Source organism: Narcine bancroftii, chromosome 11 (assembly GCF_036971445.1).
Source record: "Narcine bancroftii isolate sNarBan1 chromosome 11, sNarBan1.hap1, whole genome shotgun sequence".
Lineage (NCBI taxonomy): Eukaryota > Metazoa > Chordata > Chondrichthyes > Torpediniformes > Narcinidae > Narcine > Narcine bancroftii.
This window is the reverse complement of record NC_091479.1, coordinates 80,234,624-80,256,310: the sequence shown is the minus strand read 5'-3', so window position 1 is coordinate 80,256,310 and position 21,687 is coordinate 80,234,624. Positions and strand designations below refer to the sequence as shown.

At 42.7% G+C, this 21,687-nt stretch overlaps 1 protein-coding gene across 1 annotated transcript; it reads right to left on the bottom strand.

The window, feature by feature from the left end:
- Positions 1 to 1,386: 1,386 nt before the first annotated feature.
- Positions 1,387 to 20,279, bottom strand: LOC138746007 (hemagglutinin/amebocyte aggregation factor-like). The gene is made up of 6 exons (XM_069903673.1): positions 20,221 to 20,279; positions 7,673 to 7,699; positions 4,909 to 4,987; positions 4,330 to 4,518; positions 1,891 to 2,043; positions 1,387 to 1,546 (listed from the first exon to the last, which is right to left on the bottom strand). Coding segments are annotated over exons 1-6 (495 nt in total). The 5' UTR covers positions 20,222 to 20,279; the 3' UTR covers positions 1,387 to 1,500.
- Positions 20,280 to 21,687: the final 1,408 nt, after the last annotated feature.

Here is a 21,687-nt window from a genome sequence, read left to right as displayed (position 1 = left end):
GATGTATGTAACAATGCTCTATATGAGTCTTGGAAAAATTTATATAAGATATTCTAAAAAAAACTAAAGATGTGCTTTAGGAATTAGTGCCGGGACCATTGTTACTTGTCATTTATATCAATGATCTGGATGATAATGTGGTAAATTTGATCAGCAAGGTTGCAGATTACACAAAGATTGGAGGCATTGTGGACAGTGAGAAAAGCTTTGAAAGTATGCAGTGGAATCTGCACTAGCTAGTAAAATGGCAGATGGTGTTTAATGCATGTGTGAGGTGTATTTTGAAGAACAAACTAAGATCAGGTACTGAAGACTGTGATAGAACAGAGAGATCTGGAAATACAGATACATAATTCCCTGAAAGTGGTGTCACAGGTAATAGGGTTGTAAAGAGAGCTTTTGGAATATTGGCATTCATTAGTCAAAGTATTGAGTACAGGAGTTGGGGTGTTCCGATAAAGTTGCACAAGTTTGTACAAATTTGGAGTATTGTGAGCAGATATGGTCACCTAACTACAGGAAAGATATCAATAAAATAGAAAGAGAGCAGAGAAGATTTACTTGGATGCTGCCTGGACTTTAGGAACTGAGTTACAGGGGAAAAGCTAAACAGGTTAGGATTTTATTCCCTGGTGTGTAGAAGAATGAGGGGAGATTTATTAGAGGTATATGAGATTATGAGAAGTATAGTTAGAGTAGGCTTTTCCCACTGAGGTTAGATGAGATACAAACCAGGAGACATGGGTTAAGGATGAAAGAGGAAAAGTTTAGGGGGAACATTTAGGTGAACTTCTTTACATAGAGACTGATGAGAATATGGAATGAGCTGCCAGCTGAAGTAGTGAATGTGACCCAATTTTCACATTGAATAAATATTTGGACAGATATGTGAATGGGAGGGTTATGGAGGGCTATGGACTGGGTACAGGTCAATAGATCTAGGCAGAATAATAGTTTGGCACAGGCTAGAAGGGCCAAAGGGCCTGTCTTCTGAGCTGTAATGTTTTACAGTATGTTTCTATGGTTCTAGCAGATTACCTTACTCAATAACTAAATCTTTTGAGAGGTCTATATCTCACAGAAATGGGTTAGAAAAGATCATAAAACTGGACTTTATATGACAACCATTGACAGATTTATGGTTATAAATCTGATAAACTATTGGTTGAGGTAAATTATCATTCTCACTTGAGAGAAAAGAACAGCTAGTTTCTTTGGGTAGATTTCAGACGTGATCACCCTTTGAGTGATTTTTAATTATATATTTTTCCTTTACTGTACTTGAACAGACAATTACGATACTATCCGTAAACATGAAACTACTTGCCAATCCATCTTATTTTGACCAGCGTAACTTGCTCACAAATTAAAATAACTTAGAAAATATTTTGCGGTATACATTTTATTTTCTTTGATAGTTTATGAATTTTTCAAAGTACACTGTATATTAATTGAAAGGTCATCTGATCCCGAGTGAACATTTCTCTTAAACAAAATCAATCAACATGCTTCTTGCTCACAATATTGGTACTTCCATCGACGGTCCCTGAGAGTGGGGAAAATGCAGCAAATTAAAATATAATAAAACAATTTTCTTGAAAATATTTGGAGATGATATATAACTACTGTTTAAAATCCAGACGAAAATCTATGGACAATAATATAAAAACTTGATTTACTTGCTACGGACATTTATATTTCTAGCAAGACCTCTGTCGCATAGATTATACTAAAAGACCTCCATTGGTACCTCAATACAGGTTTTCCAAATGTCTTTTTCATCCTGACAATTTGGCCGAATTCAGATGTACTCTCATATTATTTGAATACAGCATAATATGCCTAAAATCAAATGCAAAGTAAAAATGTTATCAACTGCAATTTACTTACTCGCGATAATTATCATGGTAGCTGGAAACACCCACAATGTAATTGGATTCAGGAACTTGCCAGCTGAAGTAATCGTCAAAAAGGTTGAGATAGTCTGTCCAGGAACAGAGTTTGTTGCAAGTATTGTTAACACGGCAGCATAAAAATTTCCATCTGAGAAAGATAAAACAAATGAATGAAACAATCTTTTAAGACACAAAAGGGAACACATAAGGACCCTAAATGTGTTAAGAAAAAATAACGAGGATAAAGAAGATTAGCCACGTAAAAGAATTTTTAATTGTATTCATGTGGTAAAGTATGTGTTGGGGGGAGGGGGGGAGAAAATAAAGTGACATGAGTACCAAGAGCAAGGTGTCACGACTCTGAACCTCTGTCTCTGTAGCACTAAGCAAGAAATGAAAGTGTTCTGTCTGTCCTCTTGTGGGTTCTTAGTGAAACGAGGTGCAATGTGTAGACACTAATATATGGGAATCACAGAGGTTTTCCTTCTATTCCATCGGCATTCTCTGTTCTACTTTTGACTGAGAAAATGCACACTATTTACCAGAAGGAATCCTGTTATGTCACCAAAGAATTTTGTCCATGGCCTAGATGAGGGTTAATCTATAATCCTTGGTAAAAAGAACAGTTGTGATAAATAGATTGGCTTGACTTCTGATTTCTGTAACTTCTAGAATTTCCAAGCCTGATCAATTAAAGTGATTTACAAAATATCTATCTCCTTATGTCATCTTACCAAGTGAAACACTTTTTTTTGCTTAGAATGGTCAAATCTGGGCTAAGATGATGTATGAATCCAAACCTATGCAAGTTTAACAGTGGTAATCTCATCCTGTTTCACTTTGAGCAGGAATCATTGTCCTCACCCTCAAGGTGGATGATATTGTTTATCGTGAATGACATAGATACAAGGTATCATATACAGAGAAAACTTGGGACTATTTTATGCTGGAGCATGAACACCACAAGACTGTAAGAGCCGCATCGTACTTGAGTGGTGAGCATCCTCAGTGCAACAGTGTATTTATACATGACTAGCAGCCTTACTACTACTGATGTAAGTAAAAGTTTGCGCTGTCAACTTACAAGCTTCTCTGAGTGTTTATTAAGACCTCCGATGGCACAACCGAGGACATAACACAAGGCCTCTAAAGTGATTGGATTATCTTGCACCCTCCCACTTTGACAGTTACAAGGCATAAGCCAGCACCCCAAACAGTAACCTTTAATTTTCCTGTGCTCCGATCGAAAACTGTGTCCCTTCGTCATTTCAGTTACTGTGGTTTATTGCAAAAACACAAGTTTATCGGCATTTAATGCTTTGGTCAACTTTGTTTCATTGGACATCTTCACTTTTCAGATCCTTTCTTATTACAGTTTCTTGGTGCAGCAATATACAGGAAGTGCAAAGAGAAATCTGCAGGAAACACATGCGCTAAAAGATGTTCTTGGTTTTTTCAGTTATCTGCGGACGTGCACAACATTTCACAAGGGATCAAGTAGGCCTCAATTGTCTCACTTATTCAATACCAAGAGGTTATGCTTTAAGAAAGAAAATGTACTATATCCTATTCACATTCACAATTCTTTCATACTGTGTCCTAGATCCCTGAAACAATGGATTAGTCTTCCTCAGCTCCTCTGTAATCCTGTGCATTTTCAGATTTCTGATTAGTCTACTATGGGTGTCAAACAATTGCTAAAATCCATGTGACTACATCTACCCTCCCTGTTACCTCCTCAAAACACACAAGCAATTGATGGGCAATGTCCACAGTCTGAAATTGAATATTTCAGAAAATGTCGGAAAAAAAAAGTTTTATTACCCCTCAGAATGTTTCCATCAACTTGCCCAGCACTAGTCCTAACCTAACTATCTCATCAATACTTAGTCCAGGGTTTCTCTCCTTTTAAACATTGGTGTCATGTTAGCAGATTTTCAGTCCATCCCTTTCATCAAAGAGATTGGAAGCTGATGATCAGAACCTTTACTTTCTTCTGTTAAGATCAAGGATGCCTATTGATCTTTTGCAGTTGGATTTCTTAATACTTTCAGTGTTTATTAACTGAAGTATTCACTGGAGTAGTTAAAAGATTACTGTGAGTGTTCCTTTAAGAACTGTGTGTACCATGTGGTATGCTTTTGGATTCATTAATGTTCTAACCACTGTTGTGCGCTGATTGCCCTCAAAGAGAAATGTTCTGCGGGGAGACACACAGAGGTGCACAGTAAGAGAACAAGAAGGAACGCCAAGCCCACGTATTGTTGGCAGAAACATTCAGGCAACAAGCAGAGGTGAAGGTTAGAAAATGGCTCTAATATCAAATAGAATTTATTAACCTTGTCAGTTTTTGTTCACATTTACCAATGAAATATAGTTTTAAAATAACAGAGGCAAAAGTTGATGAGAATAAACCCAATATTTTCCAAAGTACCTTCTATCCTCGTGCTTGTCATGGTGGTAAGATTCTACACCACTAATAATGGAGTCAAATGGGCAGGTGAACGTGAACTCTTCATCAAAGCTGTTCACGTAGTTACTCCATACACAAGATGGCTGCTGGTTGAATGTCTCCTGACACTGGAAATCCCACAGACGGTCCTCATAATAACTGTGATGCTGGCTGGAACAGAAAGTACGAGGCATTTTAAGAGAACTGCAGTTTTTAGGATGCCTGGAACTTGGGTGCAGATTTGTAAATTCGCAAAAATGTTTATTCAATTAAAGTGATCAACTCGGATGAAGAAAGTCTACTCCATTTACTCCAGAAAACATCATCTGAAATGTGCAGGAGGAGCACTGAATTATTACTATTCCATGAGCATTATTCCAAAGGATGTAATTTTTATACTCTAAAACAGTGTGGAAGTGGGTGAAGTTGATGTGACCATTCCCCACAGATGATATCATGAGGTAGTTGAAAGAAGAAGTTCACATGCATTCAAAGCAATACGATCATCATAAAATTTAAATCTGTCATCAGATTACTGTCCGGAGACCTTTCGTAACTCACCTTGAAATTGTACTGATAGTTTCAGATTTTGGACAGGTATAAAGCAGTTTGTCATCATATTCATTCACCCAGCGATCTTCTGAAATAGAGTACAATCATTTCTAAATCACCAGGGATAAATTATAATAAAAGTACAGATGGAAATCTTTAAAGAGACAAGTGTTGGACATGAATTCAGCACCTTTTTGGGGAGGGATTATTCAATCTGTCAGAGCTCAATACAAGGAACTGTTTAAATCAACTCAAGTTTATTATCATCTGATAGCACAAGTACAACCCAATGCAACAGTATCCTTTGGTCCTCAGTGCAAAACATGCACTCACACATAACACACATACAGACAAACAATACATATGCAGGACAAGTATTTCATTTATATAAATAAATAAGTAAATATTGTTTCATACATATGGGAGTCTCGGATAGTTAGTGTGAGCAGTTCCTTTGGTCGTTCAGCATTCTCATTACTTGTGGGAAGAAGCTGCTCCTCAGCCTGGTGGTACTGGCTCTGATACTCCCTTATCTCTTCCCCAATGGTTGCAGCTGAAAGATGCTGAGTGCAGGGTGGAAGGGATCCTCAATGATTTTGCATGCCTTCTCCAGGAAACGATCCCAGTAGACCACACTGTTGGCGGGGTGGGGGGGGTGGGGGGAAGAGACTCCATTGATCCTCTCTGCCACTCTTATGGCCCTGTAGATTGACCTTCAATGCATTTTTCTGCAGCAATCATACCACACTGCAATGCTGCCGGCCAGGACACTCTTGATAGAGCTCATGGAGTAGATTAACATGATGGTGGTCGGTAGGCCCTGCCTGCTTCAGTCTTCTCAGGAAGAGCAGTCACCGTTGTGCCTTCCTGACAAGTGAGGAGATGTCACGTGACTTGGTGTTCTCTACTCTCCACTATAGAGTTATTGATGTATAGTGAAGGCTGGTCATTCTTGGTCCTTCTGAAGTTCATGATCATTTCCTTCATTTTGTCCACATTGAGACTTAGGTTGTTATTCTCGCACCATTTCACGAGATTTTCCACCTCTGCTCTATAGTGCAACTCATCATTGTTGCTGATGAGGCCAAATGACTGTTGTGTTATCTGCAAATTTGATGACACAGTTGGAGCCGGATCTGGTGATGTAGCCATGGGTCAGTAGTGTGGACACAAGCAGGCTGAGCCCACCAGTGCTCAACATTCTGCTACCAACCCAGACAGACTGTGGCCTTTCTGTTAGGAAATTCAGAATCCAGTTTCAGAGAGGGGTGTGGAATCCCAGTGAGGGCAGCTTCTCCATCAGCCTCTGGCGAAGGCTCAACTGGATAAAATTATTAAAGATGATCCTAAAACAAATTGCTAAAGAAACACACCGAGTCAAGCAGCATGTGTGGGAAGGAAAGGAAATTTAAACCTTTTGGTGAAGGTCCTGCATCGAGACTGGTGCAGGGTCTTGATGCAGGAAGGTTGACAATTCCTTTCCACAGTATATGTTGTCTTTTTTTGCTTTTCAATGCAATCTCTGGAATCAATCGAGTGCAAATAGTCTGTTCTTGGGTAAGGAGATCAAAACAGTACACAATACTCCAGGTATGATCTCACCAAATACCTATGAAATGGCAATCAAACTTCCCAAGATCTTCATTCATATCCTCACAAGACAACCCATTATTACTCAGCAATAAAATACACCATCTCTCATCTGCTTTTAGTGAATAACCCCTCTTAAATAAGAATAAAATATGCACTCTTCTCGATCATCTGTTGCTCCTGCATGATCACTTATATTCCTGCTAAATTGTGACCTCCCACCCCCTTTACTCCCTTTTTATGCTCTCTGAACAATTTACATTCCCATTTATCCTTGTATTGTCAGCAAACTTGGCGAAAATAGCCTTAGAAAATATTTAAATCAAGTTGACATGTTTCACATAGGACAAAACGAACTTACAAAGTGCAGAGCTATAAATGGGCTGTAGTTGTTTCCCCATGTATCAGCACAGTAACATGTAGATGCCTTACATCTCAGAATGCTGAACAGTTTCAGAGTGAGTTTTAAGTAGTTATTAAACAATACAAATGTTTAAGTTATTCCAACTGAATTGTACTTAAATCCAGAAACATTGGGACAGTACAATTGGGCTAGGGGTCTACAGTGTAGGGAGAAAGAAACGTATCCAGCGTTTCTGCTCATGTCTCTGCCTGTGGCGCTCCTGAAATGTACAAGTAGAATATCGGCTGATAACAATTCTGGAATTTCTTGGGATTCTCTTGGGCAGCACGGTTGGCTTCGAAGTTAGCGCAAAGCCTTTACAGCGCAAGTGATCGGGACCAGGGTTCGAATCCCGTGCTGTCTGTTAGGAGCTTGTATGTTTTCCCCATGACTGCGTGGGTTTTTTTCCTCCTACTGTTTGGAACCTATCAGGGATGTAGGTTAATTGGGTGTAAATTCTACATTACATGGACTCACTCATTTAATGTATCCTTGTATAGAAATTAATAGCACAATGTTACCAATCGTAAAATAACATTGTTAAAAACAGAAGATACTGGAAACCCTCAGTGGGTCAGGCAGCATCTGTGGAAAGAAATTCCAAGTTCATGTTTGAGATCTAAGACTCTCCATCAGAGTTCTGGCCCGTTGGTTTTTCTGTCTTTACTTCAGATTTCCAGCCTCTGCTGTTTCTTTGATTTTTAATCATAGCGCATTGCTTTGTTTATCTACCAATATGTGATAAATTTTACTTTATGATATAGATTTACAGCGACTTACCAGGTCTAAGATCATCAGGTTTTTGCACTGTAAAAAAAGAATATCATTGAATTTAGCAAACATTATTGTCTTATAGGAGATGGAATCAATTACAAATTAGGTAATTGTGAACATTGCAGTGAAAAATTCTTACTCTTGGAATGAAAATTTTAGTTTTGTGCCCCAAAAAATACTTAGCTATGAACACAGTTGCAACCCTTACCTTCATAGAGGACGAAATCACAGGTTTTTGACAGCTCCAAGGACAAATTAAGTATGTGGTTTCCCCTTATTTTCCTCAAATTTAAGAAACAACATATTCAATAACTTTTACCCTATAAGGTTTCCTTAACTCATGCAAATGCTCCATCCGTGGTTAGATGTCTAAACTATAAGTGGAAATACAAGACAACATATCGATTGAAAACCACTACACGAAGGGTGAAGTAATGGAGGGACTTGTCAATAATTACAAATTAAACTGTAATTCAACCTTAATTGGATAATAGTGTTGACAATTTAGTACTAATGTATATCCTGCCACTCTTCGGAACTATTCTAGATGCTGATGGCTACTCTCTCCAAAGTGCTGGACACTGAAGTGTGTTGGGTTAGTGAAGTTCCAGAAAACCAAGCTTTTGTACCTGAAGGATTTCCATGGATACCAGCAATGACAAGAAGAAGAAGACTAAGTGCCTTCATTGTTTCAGATCAGTGTCACCCCTAGTAGAGTAACAGAACATGGAAGGAGGAGCAGTTGTGCCTCGCATTTATATCCATTTTCCCTTTTAAACACTTATCAACCATGTGTATCAGTTGTTTAAATTCTGTCAAGTGCAGGTGCTGAGAAAGTCAACATGAGAAATCTTTGAAAAATTGGTGAGTCAGAAAAAAAGAACTACAGGTGTGTTTTTTGGAGAGAACAGGGAAACATTCCCAAGGCTCATTTAACTGGGAACAAAAATCTGTCTTCGGTTACTTATTTTACAGCCCAGCATTAATTATTTCACCTGGTGATAGTTCATATTGTTTTCCTTGGAGTTTAAAAGATCCAATAAGATTTTTCTTTACCCCTTTCTATTCCCTTCCTTATTAAACCTAGTATTCCAAACATTTTCTGAAATACCTTATGTCCTTCTCCTAAACACCGAGTTCTTTCTATTCCTTTGTACTTCTCAGTGTGGATTTTCCTGTCTTTCTGCCCAATGAAAACGCTCATCTCATGTTTCTCCCATTTTGAAGAATCATTCAGTCTTGCTGCAGCTACTCCTTCCTATCTCATTATGGTCAAACCTCTGTCATGGCCCCTACATTTAACTTCAAATCACTGATAAGTACCATGAGAAGCAAAGTCTGTAATTAAGCTGTGGAAGCTCATTGTTTAGCACATCCTATTGATCATTTGCCTTTACTTTCCACAAATGCATTTTATATGGGGAAAAAGATATTGTAGCAACGGTCACAGTGCAAAATGAAGAATGAGAAAATGATCAGTTGTAGTCGAGACAAAGTTCAGTAAAAGTCGTTTACTCAGTCACACGCAGCTTTTTAAAACCCCGCATATTCCAAATGGCGACATTGAATTGTGACATCTTGATGTCACTTGGAACCTCCTGAGCTGGTTCGATTAAGCCTCCAGTGAGCTGCAACATGGCGCCACCCCCCCAGCCCCAGAACCAACAATAAGAGGCTAAACATCTGGTGCCATTACTGCCCACTGCTTTTGGTTGGTCGTTCATGTTTTCACATCTGAGGTCATGGCAAGGGCTGTTCAAGGTGGAGATGAGCAGGCTTTAGTCAGTCAATCGTAAACGTCTCTGGATGCCCCCCCCCCCCAGTGTCCAGTACGATTGTTCCATAGCACTCTGTAAGGGTGGCCCGTGTACAACTCTACACACTAACACAAACTCACAGTCCCAGAGTTCTTTTGGGATTAAGAGTGTCGTTGTTCCATGCCTGGATGTGGGAACTAGGACCAATTTTACAAGCCGCTCCGCAGTCTAAGTCTTCAGTTGATGGCACCTCCTGTCCGCATGGTGCAGGCACGAACTCCCGAGGTACTTTGGTGCTGTTCTTATTCCAAGGGGGATCCAGGGCAGCTTGTCTGCCCAATCAGGTCCCTGGAGGCAGGCCATCAGTGCATCCTTCATGTGCCTATGAAACCGCTCTACCAGGCCATTTGACAACGGGTAGTAGGCTGTCATGTAGTGGAGCTGCTTTCCCAGCAGTCACAACAAAACATCCCAAAGTGCAGAGGTAAACTGTGGGCCTCTGTTGGAGGTGACATGTGCGGATAGCCCAAACCGAGATATCCAAGTAGAAATTAAAGCTCTCGTGCATGAGTCGGTCAATGTCTATCATAGGAACCACCTCCGGCCACCTAGTGAATCTGTTGATGACCATTAACAAGTACTTAGTCACTTGTGACACCATAAGTGGGCTGACAATGTTGATATGCATGTGATCGAATCTGTACTGCAGTGGCTGGAAAGACTGAAGTGGCGCCTTTGCACTTTTGCAGATTGGCAGTCCGTGCACGTCTTTGCCCAGTATGTGACCTGCTTTTTGTGTCTAAACCATATAAACGTTGGTTTTCAGGTAGTCTGTTGCTCGAATTTAAGGGTGGGACAGTCCATGAATGGCATCAAAAATGCAATGTCTCCACACAGCAGGGGTGATAGGATGAGGCTGACCTGTGGAAACTTTGCTCAGGAGAGTGGTACCTTGCGGCCCAAAGGCTACATCCTTGAGTTGCAGGGAATTCATCATCTTGGTATTGAGCTCTGGCGGGCGCCATGTAATCTGCACTTGGAGAGAGGGCATGTACTGCTTAAACGGAGGAGCGAGACAAGGCATCAGCCACCACATTACTCTTACCGGAGATGTGTTTAATCCTGGTTGAAAACTTGGAAACATAAGAGAGGTGGCGTTGCTGGCAGGCTGACCAGGGATCTGATGCCTTTGTGAAGGTGAATCTTAGTGGTTTGAGGTCAGTAAAAACCATGAAGTCCCTGCCATCCAAAAAATAGTGGAAGTGTCTGACCACTAGGTTCAGCGCCAGCAGTTCCCTATTGAATGTGCTGTATTTCTATTCTGGAGGTTGGAGGTGCCTACTGAAAAATGCTACAGGCTTCAGTGTCCATTGCTGTTCTGTTCCAAGACCCCGCCTACTGGCACATCGGATGTGTCTATCGTCAAGTTGGTGCATCCATTTGTGGATGGACCAGCAATGTTGTTTTTAGTCTGCTGGAATGCTACTGTCGTTTCCTTTGTCCACTCGAGTTTTTTGGTATTGCTGGGTCGAAGAGGGGTTTCATAACATGAGCTGCAGAAAGTGACATAGAAGTTGCCCATCCCCACAAATTCCTGGAGTCCTTTGATGGTATCAGGCCTCTCAAATTTGAGGATGGCTTCCACCTTACTAGGCAATGGATCAACACCCCAGCTACTGATCTGATGTCCCAATAACTGCCCAAATTTGCACTTGCCAGGGTTCATAGTTAGCCCAAACTCCTGTAGCCAGCGGCAGAGTAAACACAAATGCTGTAGGTGCTCTTTGTGGGAGTGGCTGGCAACAAGTATGTCATCCAAGTATATGAAAAGGAAGCCCAGGCCACGCCCCACAGTGTTCATCAGCCGCTGGAATGTTTCTGCAGTATTTTTGAGCCAAAGGACATTCTCAAAAATTCAAAGAGGCCGAACGGTGTTATAATAGCAATCTTGGACACATCCTCTGGGTTTACAGGTATTTGGTGGTATCCACACACCAAGTCAATCTTAGAAAATATCCTGTCCCCATGAAGATTAGCTGTAAAGTTCTCTATTTGGGGCACAGGATAGCGGTCTGCAGTGGTAGCGTTGTTGTGATGCCTGTAATCCCCGCAAGGTTTTCAACCTCCTGTGGCTTTGGGCACCATATGTAATGGGGAAGCCCATGGGCTATCAGAACAACGTATGATTCCAAGTTCCTCCATTTTATGCAGGCCGTAACTTGTCAGGTGGCAGGCATCAGGTTTGGGCGTGTAGAGAAGGTCTTTCAGTGAGGATGTGGTGTGCAATCCCATGATTGGGTATGGCAGTGGAGAAATGAGGAGTGACAATGTCTGGAAACTCCACAAGAAGTTTGGTGTCTAGGTAATTTGAGTTTTCAAAGGCAGAAAGTCTGGAACATTGTGGTGTTCACCAACTGGCGCCCTCTTACATCCACCAGCAGTGGATTGGCTCTGAGAAAGTCAGCACCCAACAACAGCCGGGACACAGCAGCAAGAATGAACTTCCATGTGAACTTATTGTCCATGTGCCACACATATGACTTGAACTGTTATTCACCCCAGTGAACACTGAACCTGCACTCCTGGTATGGGTGTCAAAGCCTAAAGAAGAAAGGACACTAATCACCGCACCCATGCCGACAAGAAATTTGCATTGGGAGAGTTCATCCAAGACGTTGAGTAGGCTATTAAAGTGACCAGCTGCCATAACCATTGTCACAGAGTCATACTTGTCCAGGGGAACGTGTGCCTTCATTGCTGGTACTCGTGGAGATTGAGCCTTTGGGTGTGACACAGCACTAATTTCTGTGGGGCTTGCGCTTTTCTGTTTCATGCATCACAGAATGGCCACTGTTTGAGGGTTATCAAAGTCCTCGTCAGCCAACATGAGGCGGATATCTTCTGGCGTCTGCTCTAGAAACAACAACTCGAAGAGCAAGCGAAGCCTCCAGACAGTCATTGAGGCTGGTTATCTTTGCTTGATTGTTGGGCTTCAGGGGGAGACAAAGCTGAGTATCATCAGCGTAGCATGCTGAAGAGGAAACTTAAGGGGACAAGCCCCTGAAATAAACAGGAGCTTAAGATGACTCCAGTAGAGGCCTAGCAGGACATCGCCAGAAAAGATACTCAGCACCTAATGATGTGTAAAGATCACAGATTTCAAGCAGTCATTGCATGCAAGGGATATGCAACAAAGTACTAAACATGTCTACTTTAATATACAGTACATACCATTACAATGTCTCAAATATTCTGGTGCCTTGAAATGAGGGGACTACAGGTATATATAAAAAGTGATGTAATTTCTTCGTGGTCAAACCAAAATGTACACAAATAACCTTGAATAAAATCTGGAATATGCACTTTAATCACATGAATTGTTTGATTACAAATTTAAAACTGTGGAGCAAGGGGCAAATGAAGGAAAATTGTCTTTGTCTGTGCACAATATAAGAGGTAGGGATTGCATTAATTGTAGAAGATGCTAGAACAAATCCATTCCTGCCCTTCTCTGATATGCGTATATTTATATTTCAACAGTCAATTTTTAAATTAAAGGCAATACATTTAAAAAATCATGTTACAATTAACCAGTGTTGATGTAGTTCTATGAAAAGGAAATAAATTACAGGTACTTCCTGACTTGCGAATTCAATATTGTTAGGGCGCTTAACTCTCACACATGCGACAACCAAACTCCAATATGCGAACCCACCATAGGCCAAAGATTCGTGCATGCACACAGGAATCAAGATTCTGCACCAGCCTGTGGATCCTGGGGTGTCGACTAAGTACCCACATTTTGTATCCCTGTTATAGATTGTAAAATAAAACAGAAACTGTGTAAATTTTGTTTTTTCATCTTTTTTTTAAACAGATATACGCAATTCCGACATTCCAAGTTATGACTGATCCTTTGATCCAACTTACAGTTGTAAGTCGGGGGGGTACGTTTGTTTAATAAATATATTTGATTTCTTTCAGCATGGATAAACGGAAAACAGTAAATGTAGGGCATTTGGATTTTGAAAATAAAAATGTATAAATGATTAATGTACAATAATAGAGTTTGTAGCATTGGTGGTAATATATCAGCATGGATTGGGGATTAGCAAACTAATAGAAACCTATTAAATGTTTTTTATTTTTAAACTTGGCTTCCTGTAACTTGTCGGGGCTTCAATTATTTATTATCTGTATTAATAACATAGATAACTCTTCAACACCTCACTGCAGCAGTCCAACATTCCCATAGGACTCAAGACACCCACCATTATCCCAGTGTTCAAGAGGACAACAATAACAGGCCTCAATGACTACCAACCTGTGGCACTGATCTCATCATTATGCTTTGAGCATCTGGTGATGGAAAGAATCAAAGCCAGGGTCGGCACCAGAATGAGTGATGAGGGGGAATTAGGGTAACTGGGGTTGTGGGGGCATAGTCCAACACTCAGTTGGGCTGGTGGCCTAACAGCTAGGGTGGGGTGCTGGTGGCCTACTTGCTGAATGGATGTAAACCTCCTCCGACGTAGCAGTTGAATGCACTGCTTTTATTGTGTCCAGAGTCACTAGCGAGTATTATGCTAGACGCTAATGATGCTTGACGCATGCTAGTCAAGCGGATGGGGGCGGGTCTTACAGTGAGCAATGGCCGCGAATGTATGGGGACCACAACACTTCATGGGTGGATGGTGGGGGAGAGGTGTGATAGTACAGATTCTATCACCAATATGTATATTTACATATGTACAGATGGTAGTGTAGGATATCTGTGATTGGCTGAGAGTGTAGCCACACCTGCTGGCAGATCTTAAAGGATTGCTCCGAGCCAGACCAGGTCATTCTGGACTGGTCGACCTACTTGTGATATGCTCCAGTCTTTTAGTTAATAAAAACCTTGCTTTGGATCAACAAATCTTTGGTTCTTTCAACACGCACTATAATTTTATTAACTAAAAAATTTTGAAGGGATGGAGCGTATGCTACAGCTGGAACGCCTCGACATCGACCCACAGACAGCTACAGCCTTGAATGACTTTAAGCACTGGGTGAGATGCTTTGAAACATACCTACAGCTCTCTGATCCTGCCGTGATAGAGGACAACCATCAACTACTAATATTGATGACTATGGTGTCCCCCGAGAGTCTACCAGAGTGACCAGGATGCGACCACTTACGCCGCAGCCATGAAGGTGCTGAAAGGGCTCTACGAGCAACCAGTGAACAGGGTCTACGCTCGGTACAAACTTGCTACAAGGAGGCAACAGCCCGGTGAGTCCTGTAGAGCTTATATTCAGGCACTAAGGGCAATGGGTAGGGACTGTGCCTGCACAGACAGAACTGCTGCAGAGACCACAGACAATCTGATTTGGGATGCCTATGTGGCTGGGGTTCGATCGAATGAGGTGAGGCAGCGCCTGCTAGAGCACGGGGGAGAAAACCTAGAGGACGTGATCTGGATCGCCAAGATGATGGAGACTATGGTTTTTAAGTATGGACATGTACTCTCGGGGCTGGACCCCACACTCTGATGTAAGTAGGATCCCCTCCCTCTACCCTACTACTGCCACTACGCTGCCCAATGCAACCCCAAAATGTTATTTCTTCAAGAGGAACAAGCACAGCAGGTCCCAGTGCCCGGTGAGAAAAGCCAGGTGCCAAAAGTGCTTTAAAAACGGCCACTTTGCTGTAGTCTGTCGCTCCAAAATGGCCGGCGGCAAACTATTAGTCCTTCCCCAATTGTGCACCCATGCACTGCTGGGACTGGATTTTCAGTGCCAGTTTCAAATCGTTTCCCTGCACTTTGGGGGGCCTCACGCTCCACTCTCTGTCTGTAACCACTCCACCCCGGAAACCTCCTGCCAGTGGCAGCCTGGCTGGAAGCCTGTGGCCACTAAAAGCCGGCAATATAGTTATGAACACAGGAAATTTATCACAAGCGAGGTTCGCAGACTGCTAGATGAGGGCATTATTGAACCTAGCTCAAGTCCATGGAGGGCCCAGGTGGTGGTTGTTAAAAACGGGGAGAAGCCGCGGATGGTGGTTGACTACAGCCAGACAATCAACTGCTTCACTCTCCTGGATGCGGAGCCCCTTCCTCGGATCACGGATGTGGTGAATCAGATCACCACATTTTCCACCATTGACTTACGTTCGGCCTATCATCAGCTCCCGATCTGCCGAGAAGACCAACCTTTCACAGCCTTCGAGGCGAATGGGCGGCTGTATCAATTCCTCAGGGTACCTTTGGGGTCACAAATGGCGTTGCGGTCTTCCAGTGGGAAATGGACCGGATGGTGGACAAGAACGGGCTGACTGCTACTTTCCCGTATCTGGACAATATCACCATCTGCGGCCATAACACGGAGGATCATGATGCCAACCTTGAGAAATTTTTTCAGACGCAACTCGGTTGAACTTGACCTATAATTTTGAAAAGTATGTCTTCTGGACCACGGCTCGCAATTCTGGGCTGTGTGGTGGAGAACGGGGGTGGTCATGCCAGACCCTGACTGCATGCGTCCCCTCATGGACTTGCCCCCCCCCTCCCTCCACACACACCCAGAAGGCACTCAGACGCTCCCTGGGTTTTTTCTTTTTCTATGCCCAATGGGTTCCACACTATGCCAACAAGGCACGGCCACTAATCAAGACCACCTCCTTCCCCCTGTCAACCGAAGCCAGAGCAGCCTTCAACCACATCAAATCGGACATCGCTGCTGCAACGCTGCATGCCATCGATGAGTCCATTCCATTCCAAGTCGAGAGCGATGTGTCTGACTTTGCACTGGCAGCCACTTTGAACCAGGGCGGCCGGCTGGTAGACTTCTTCTCCAGAACCCTCCAGTGTCCTGAGAGCCAACACTCCTCTGTTGAGAAGGATGCCCAGGCCATAGTCAAAGCAATACATCATTGGAGACACTACCTCACTGGCAGGCGCTTTACACTGCTGACTGACCAATGCACAGTCTCCTTCATGTTTAGCAATACCCAATGAGGTAAGATCAAGAATGACAAAAATTGCCAGGTGGAGAATCGAGCTCTCCACCTTTAATTATGACATACCGTATCGGCCTGGTAAACTCAACGACCCGCCAGATGTGCTTTCCAGGGGGACTTGCACCAACATACAACTGGACAGGCTGCAGAAACTCCATGAGGAGCTCTGTCATCCAGGGGTCACTAGGTTCGCACACTTTGTCAAAGCTCGCAACCTGCCCTACAGTCGAGGAGATTCGCTCCATGACCCGATGTGCGCTGAGTGCAAGCCTCACTTCTTCCAACTGGAGAACACCCACGTCATCAAAGCCACCCACCCCTTTGAGCGTCTCAGCGTAGACTTCAAGGGGCCTCTACCATCGACCAACCGTAACACCTACATCCTTACAGCTATCGACGAGTACTCCCGCTTCTCATTCGCTGTGCCCTGCTCGGACATGACTGCCTCCTCAGTTATAGAGGCCCTGCACAGCATCTTCACCACCTTCGGGTACCCCAGTTACATCCACAGTGACAAGGGGTCCTCGTTTATGAGCCCAGAGCTGCAGCAGTACCTTCTGGAGCGTGGTATTGCTTCAAGCAGGACCAGCTATAACCCACGCGATAATGGGCAAGTCAAAAGAGATAATGCCACCATTACGACCATACCGGCATGGCTCACGGTTCCCGCTCCAGTCCTCAAAGAACGACCTCTTGGTTGACCGAGTGACTCTGCTCCACGCGAACCCGCATTATGCCTATGTTGAGTACCCAGACGGGCGGGAGGACAGTCTCGGTAAGGGACCTAGCCCAAGCCAGATCAGGCGCAGCAGTGTCTTTAACCCAACCTCCCCCTATTCCTTCTCCCCCAGGTCATGTGCTTGAACAGAGGGACCCCACTAGCTCAGGACAGACTGTTGACAATGCCATTGAGGAATTGAGCGAAGCAGTGGCCACACCCAATGGGCCTGCCGGCGACACAACTCCAGTGACTCTGATCCTGGCGGTCACGCCGGATGGTCAGGCCCCCTGACCAGTACAGCCCCTAACCTCCATCCACCCTGGGGTTGGTTCTAAAAGAAGAGGTGAATATGATAGTACACATTCTATCACCAATGTGTATATGTACAGATTGTAGTGTAGGATGACTGTGATTGGCTGAGAGTGTAGTCACACCTACTGGCAGGTCTTAAAGGATTGCTCCTAGCCAGACCAGTTCATTCTGGACTGGTTGACCTACTTGTGATATGCTTCAGTCTTTTAGTTAATAAAAGCCTTGGTTTGGATCAACAAGTCTTTGGTTCTTTCGACGCGCACTACAGGGGGATCCCAGTGAATGCCTCCCCTTGAGACTGACCCTGATCAAAGCATACCACCCAGAGCGAAGATGCTAGACTCATTTCAAATCACATATAGAAGAAACCATTCCACAGATGATACTATAATCATGCCCCTTCACACCATCCTGCCACCTGGAGGCTATTATTCATCAACTTGAGTTTCGTATTTAAAATGATCATTCCCCAGAGGATGGTGGAGAAGCTGTCTTCATTGGGACTCAAAACCCCTTTCTGCAGCTGGATTTTGGGCTTCCTATCGGAAAGACTCGTCTCTCCAGGTCAGTGGTAAAACATCGAGCACCATCACGGTGAGCACGGGCACACCTCAGCATTGTGTGCTGAGCCCACTCCAGTTCATGCTACTGACCCACAACTGCACAGTCAGATCCAGTTCCAACTGTGTCATTGTTTGCTGCAGTAATTGGCCTCTTCAGCAATAACAAGGAGTCGCACTGCAGAGAAGAGGTGGAAAATCTCCTGATATAGTGCAAGAGTAACAACCTGAATTTCAACGTTACCAAGGTGAAGGAAATAATTAATCATGGACCTCAGGAAGACCAGGAACGACCACCCTCCACTACACATCAATAATTGTAGTGGAGAGTACCAAATTCCTTGAAGTTCACTTGACTCGTGACCTATTGTGGACACAAATCTCACTTGTCAGGAAGGTGCAACAGCGACTGCACTTCCTGAGAAGACTGAAGCGGGCAAGGCTACCAGACACCATTATGTCATCATTCTACAAGAGCTCGACCGAGAGCAGCCTGGCCAGTTACATTACATGTGGTACAGTTGCTGCAGTTGTCCCTTCCACCCTGCACCTTTCAGCAGCTCCTGTTGAGAAAGAGACACAGGAGCATCAGAGCTGGCCGAGGATCAGCTTCTTCCCACTGGCAGTGATAATGCTGAACCATCAAATGAACTGCTCATACTAACAATCTGAGACTCTCAAATTTACAAAACAGTATTTATTTGTATATATGAATACTCTCCTGCATCTGTATGGTTTGTCTGTATGGGCATTACGTCTGGTTGTGTATCTGTGTGCTTTGCACCAAGGACCAGAGAATGCTGTTTCGTCAGGTTGTACTTGTGCAGTCAGATGACAATAAACTTGACTTGAGATGACAGAACCATGCTTATTGTAGCCAAATTTGCAGAACAGAAGGCCATCTGTCCCATTAAATCTGCTCCAGCATGCAATAATAATGATCTCGGAATGGATTTCACACCATGTAACCACATTTTCCTCATAATTTTTAATTCTCTGCTATGCAAAAATCTAACTATGTCTTAAATATATTTAATGAGCCAGCCTCTTCTGCTTCCTTGGACAGAGAATTCCACATGGACTACTCTCTGAGAAAACAATACCTTCTCACCTCCATGCTAAATCTACTGCCCCAAATCTTGAGGCTATGATCCCTAGTTCTAGTCTCATCTGCCAGTGAAAACAAATTTCCTGACTCTATCTTGTCTTTAAAAAATTACAGAAATACTAAAGGAACTCAGCTAGTCTCACAATATCACATAGGAGGTAAAGATATATTACTGACATTTCAGGCCTGATCCCTTCTTCCAAGCAAGAATCACGACAGGCTTCTTAATTAAAAGACGAGAGAAGGGAGGTCTAGGCTCTATCTTGTCCAACCCTTTCAATAATTTTATATTTCTATGATCCGCTCTCATTTTTCTGAATTCCAGTGAGTATAATCCCAGCTCACTCAATCACTCCTCATAGGCTAACTTTGGAATCAGCTTGCTGAAGCTCCTCTCCACTGCCTTCTTGCACCCAGCTGGTTGGTGAGCATATCCATGGTTACTGTCCATTGCTGTAGTTATTAAACTTTCATAGCTATACAGGAACTTACAAAGACATACATAAACTTTACCATAACAGGTTGCAGTGCATCGCTCTTTAAAAAAAACCCAGAATATTTCTATACACAGCATCTAATATTGAAATGGCCACAAGGACATATTCCTGACCCTAGAGAAAATAATATTCATTCTAGATTTAATTTAATGAGCAGCAAATCTCCTGATATAGTGTATCCTTTACACTAAAATATACCATATAAACCCCTTCCCGTAATTGTCGATACCATGTAATAGTCAACCCCTTTTTTGGCCCGAAAATCAGTTGTTTGGCCCGAAAATCAGTTGTTTGACCCATGTAAAAGTCAATCCCCCTATTTTTAGCCCCAACTGCCTACCCATCCAAACTCCTGACACCCGACAGTGGACACTGACCTTGGCCTCCCGCCTCAATCCCCGACCGTGGATCCTCTCCCCAGCTGAATTCCTGACTGTGGATCTTCCCCTCCCCAGAGCCGACTGATCTGAACTCCCAACGCCCCAACTATGGACTTACTACCCAGTCCTGGCCATCTGAGCTCCCAACGCCCCAACCGTGGACTTACTACCCAGTCCTGGCCATCTGAGCTCCCAACGCCCCAACTGTGGACTTACTACCCAGTCCTGGCCATCTGAGCTCCCAACGCTATGAACGACGCAAGTACTTCACAAGGTCAGAAGTTTGATCTGTGTAAAAGTCAATCCCTTCTTTTATGGCCTGAAAATAGGGTCCAAAAAATTTGAAAATTACATGAGTATATACAGTATATATGCAAATACTTATCATTTACAGGATGCAAGTACTTTAAAATGTAACATTTTGTACAAAGTATGCATGTTTTCTAGTTCTTTGAAATAAATTGGTTTTAGAAAATATATTTTCCATGCATGTATGATGCAGGTAATTTTGAGATTGGAAAATATATTTCAAGACACAGACATCCATAAAAACAACACAAAATGGAAATGAGAATTTAAAAATATTCTGGCAAGAAAATGTTAGAACTAGGTTCCCATTAGCGGGGACATTTTTGGTTTTTGATCTTGGAAAGATTTCTTTCACTGTTCACCAAAACACTAGCTTGGAATGTTCAGTGTTGACAGAGTTTGTGATAAAGGACTTTGTCTTGTTTTTCCTTGTACTGGTTACTTGCATTTCAGTATTATGCTTCAATTGCCTTACCTAACCAAATGTTCTTCATATTTCATTTGTTTTCTATTATCTGTAATAGTTTTCAGCCATCCCCATTATAGTTTTTAGATAATCAGTTAAATTCCTTTACACTCCTATCACTCTCCTAACCCTGGAGAGGCCCATTTCATTTTTTTTGGTTCACGTAAAACATTAAATTGCCTGCTCAATCCTTAGGTTGTGATTGATCTGGCCATATGCTTCCTGTTTCTTTTCCATTTATTTTCTGTTTTTGTATATTTTTCCTTCACAATTCTAATCTCATTTACAATTGGGCAGTCACATGTGAAACAAGGGGGACATGTTAGGGAAAGCTGAAACTGGCTGGCTCAAGAATTCTGCACAGAATTTCCCTGATCAGAATTTTTCTACAATACCTTCTCTCCTGCCACATGTAAGCAATAGTAGAAATGCAGCTGCTGTTATTCTTTTGCAGATTTGTGTTATTGTCACGATGCAGAGCTGTAGTGGGTGTGTGGAGAATGACCCCGAGATGTAATGATAGACAGTGAACAGGTCACCATGGAGAGCAAAAACCTTATAGTCACCTCTTTTTCTTCTGTTCTACTAAAAAGAATCTTAGTTGCCACCAAAGCCTCCAATAATTTTGCAGGTACTTTCCAACTTTGGGGGCTGTAGTACCACCAACCAGAATTTGCAATGAAAAAGAAATAGAAATGTATTGTATGAGGAGAAAAATATTCATTAACAGGACCATGTCAATAGCTGGACCAAAAGAAACTACTGGAGAAATTCAGCAGGTCAGGCAGCTGTGGTGGGGGGGGGGGTGTGAATAGATAATGTTTTGGGATGAGACAATTAATCTAGATTGAAAGAAGGGTATGGGCAGTTTAAGAGGTGGAGGGGTATACCATAAGCTACAAACAATA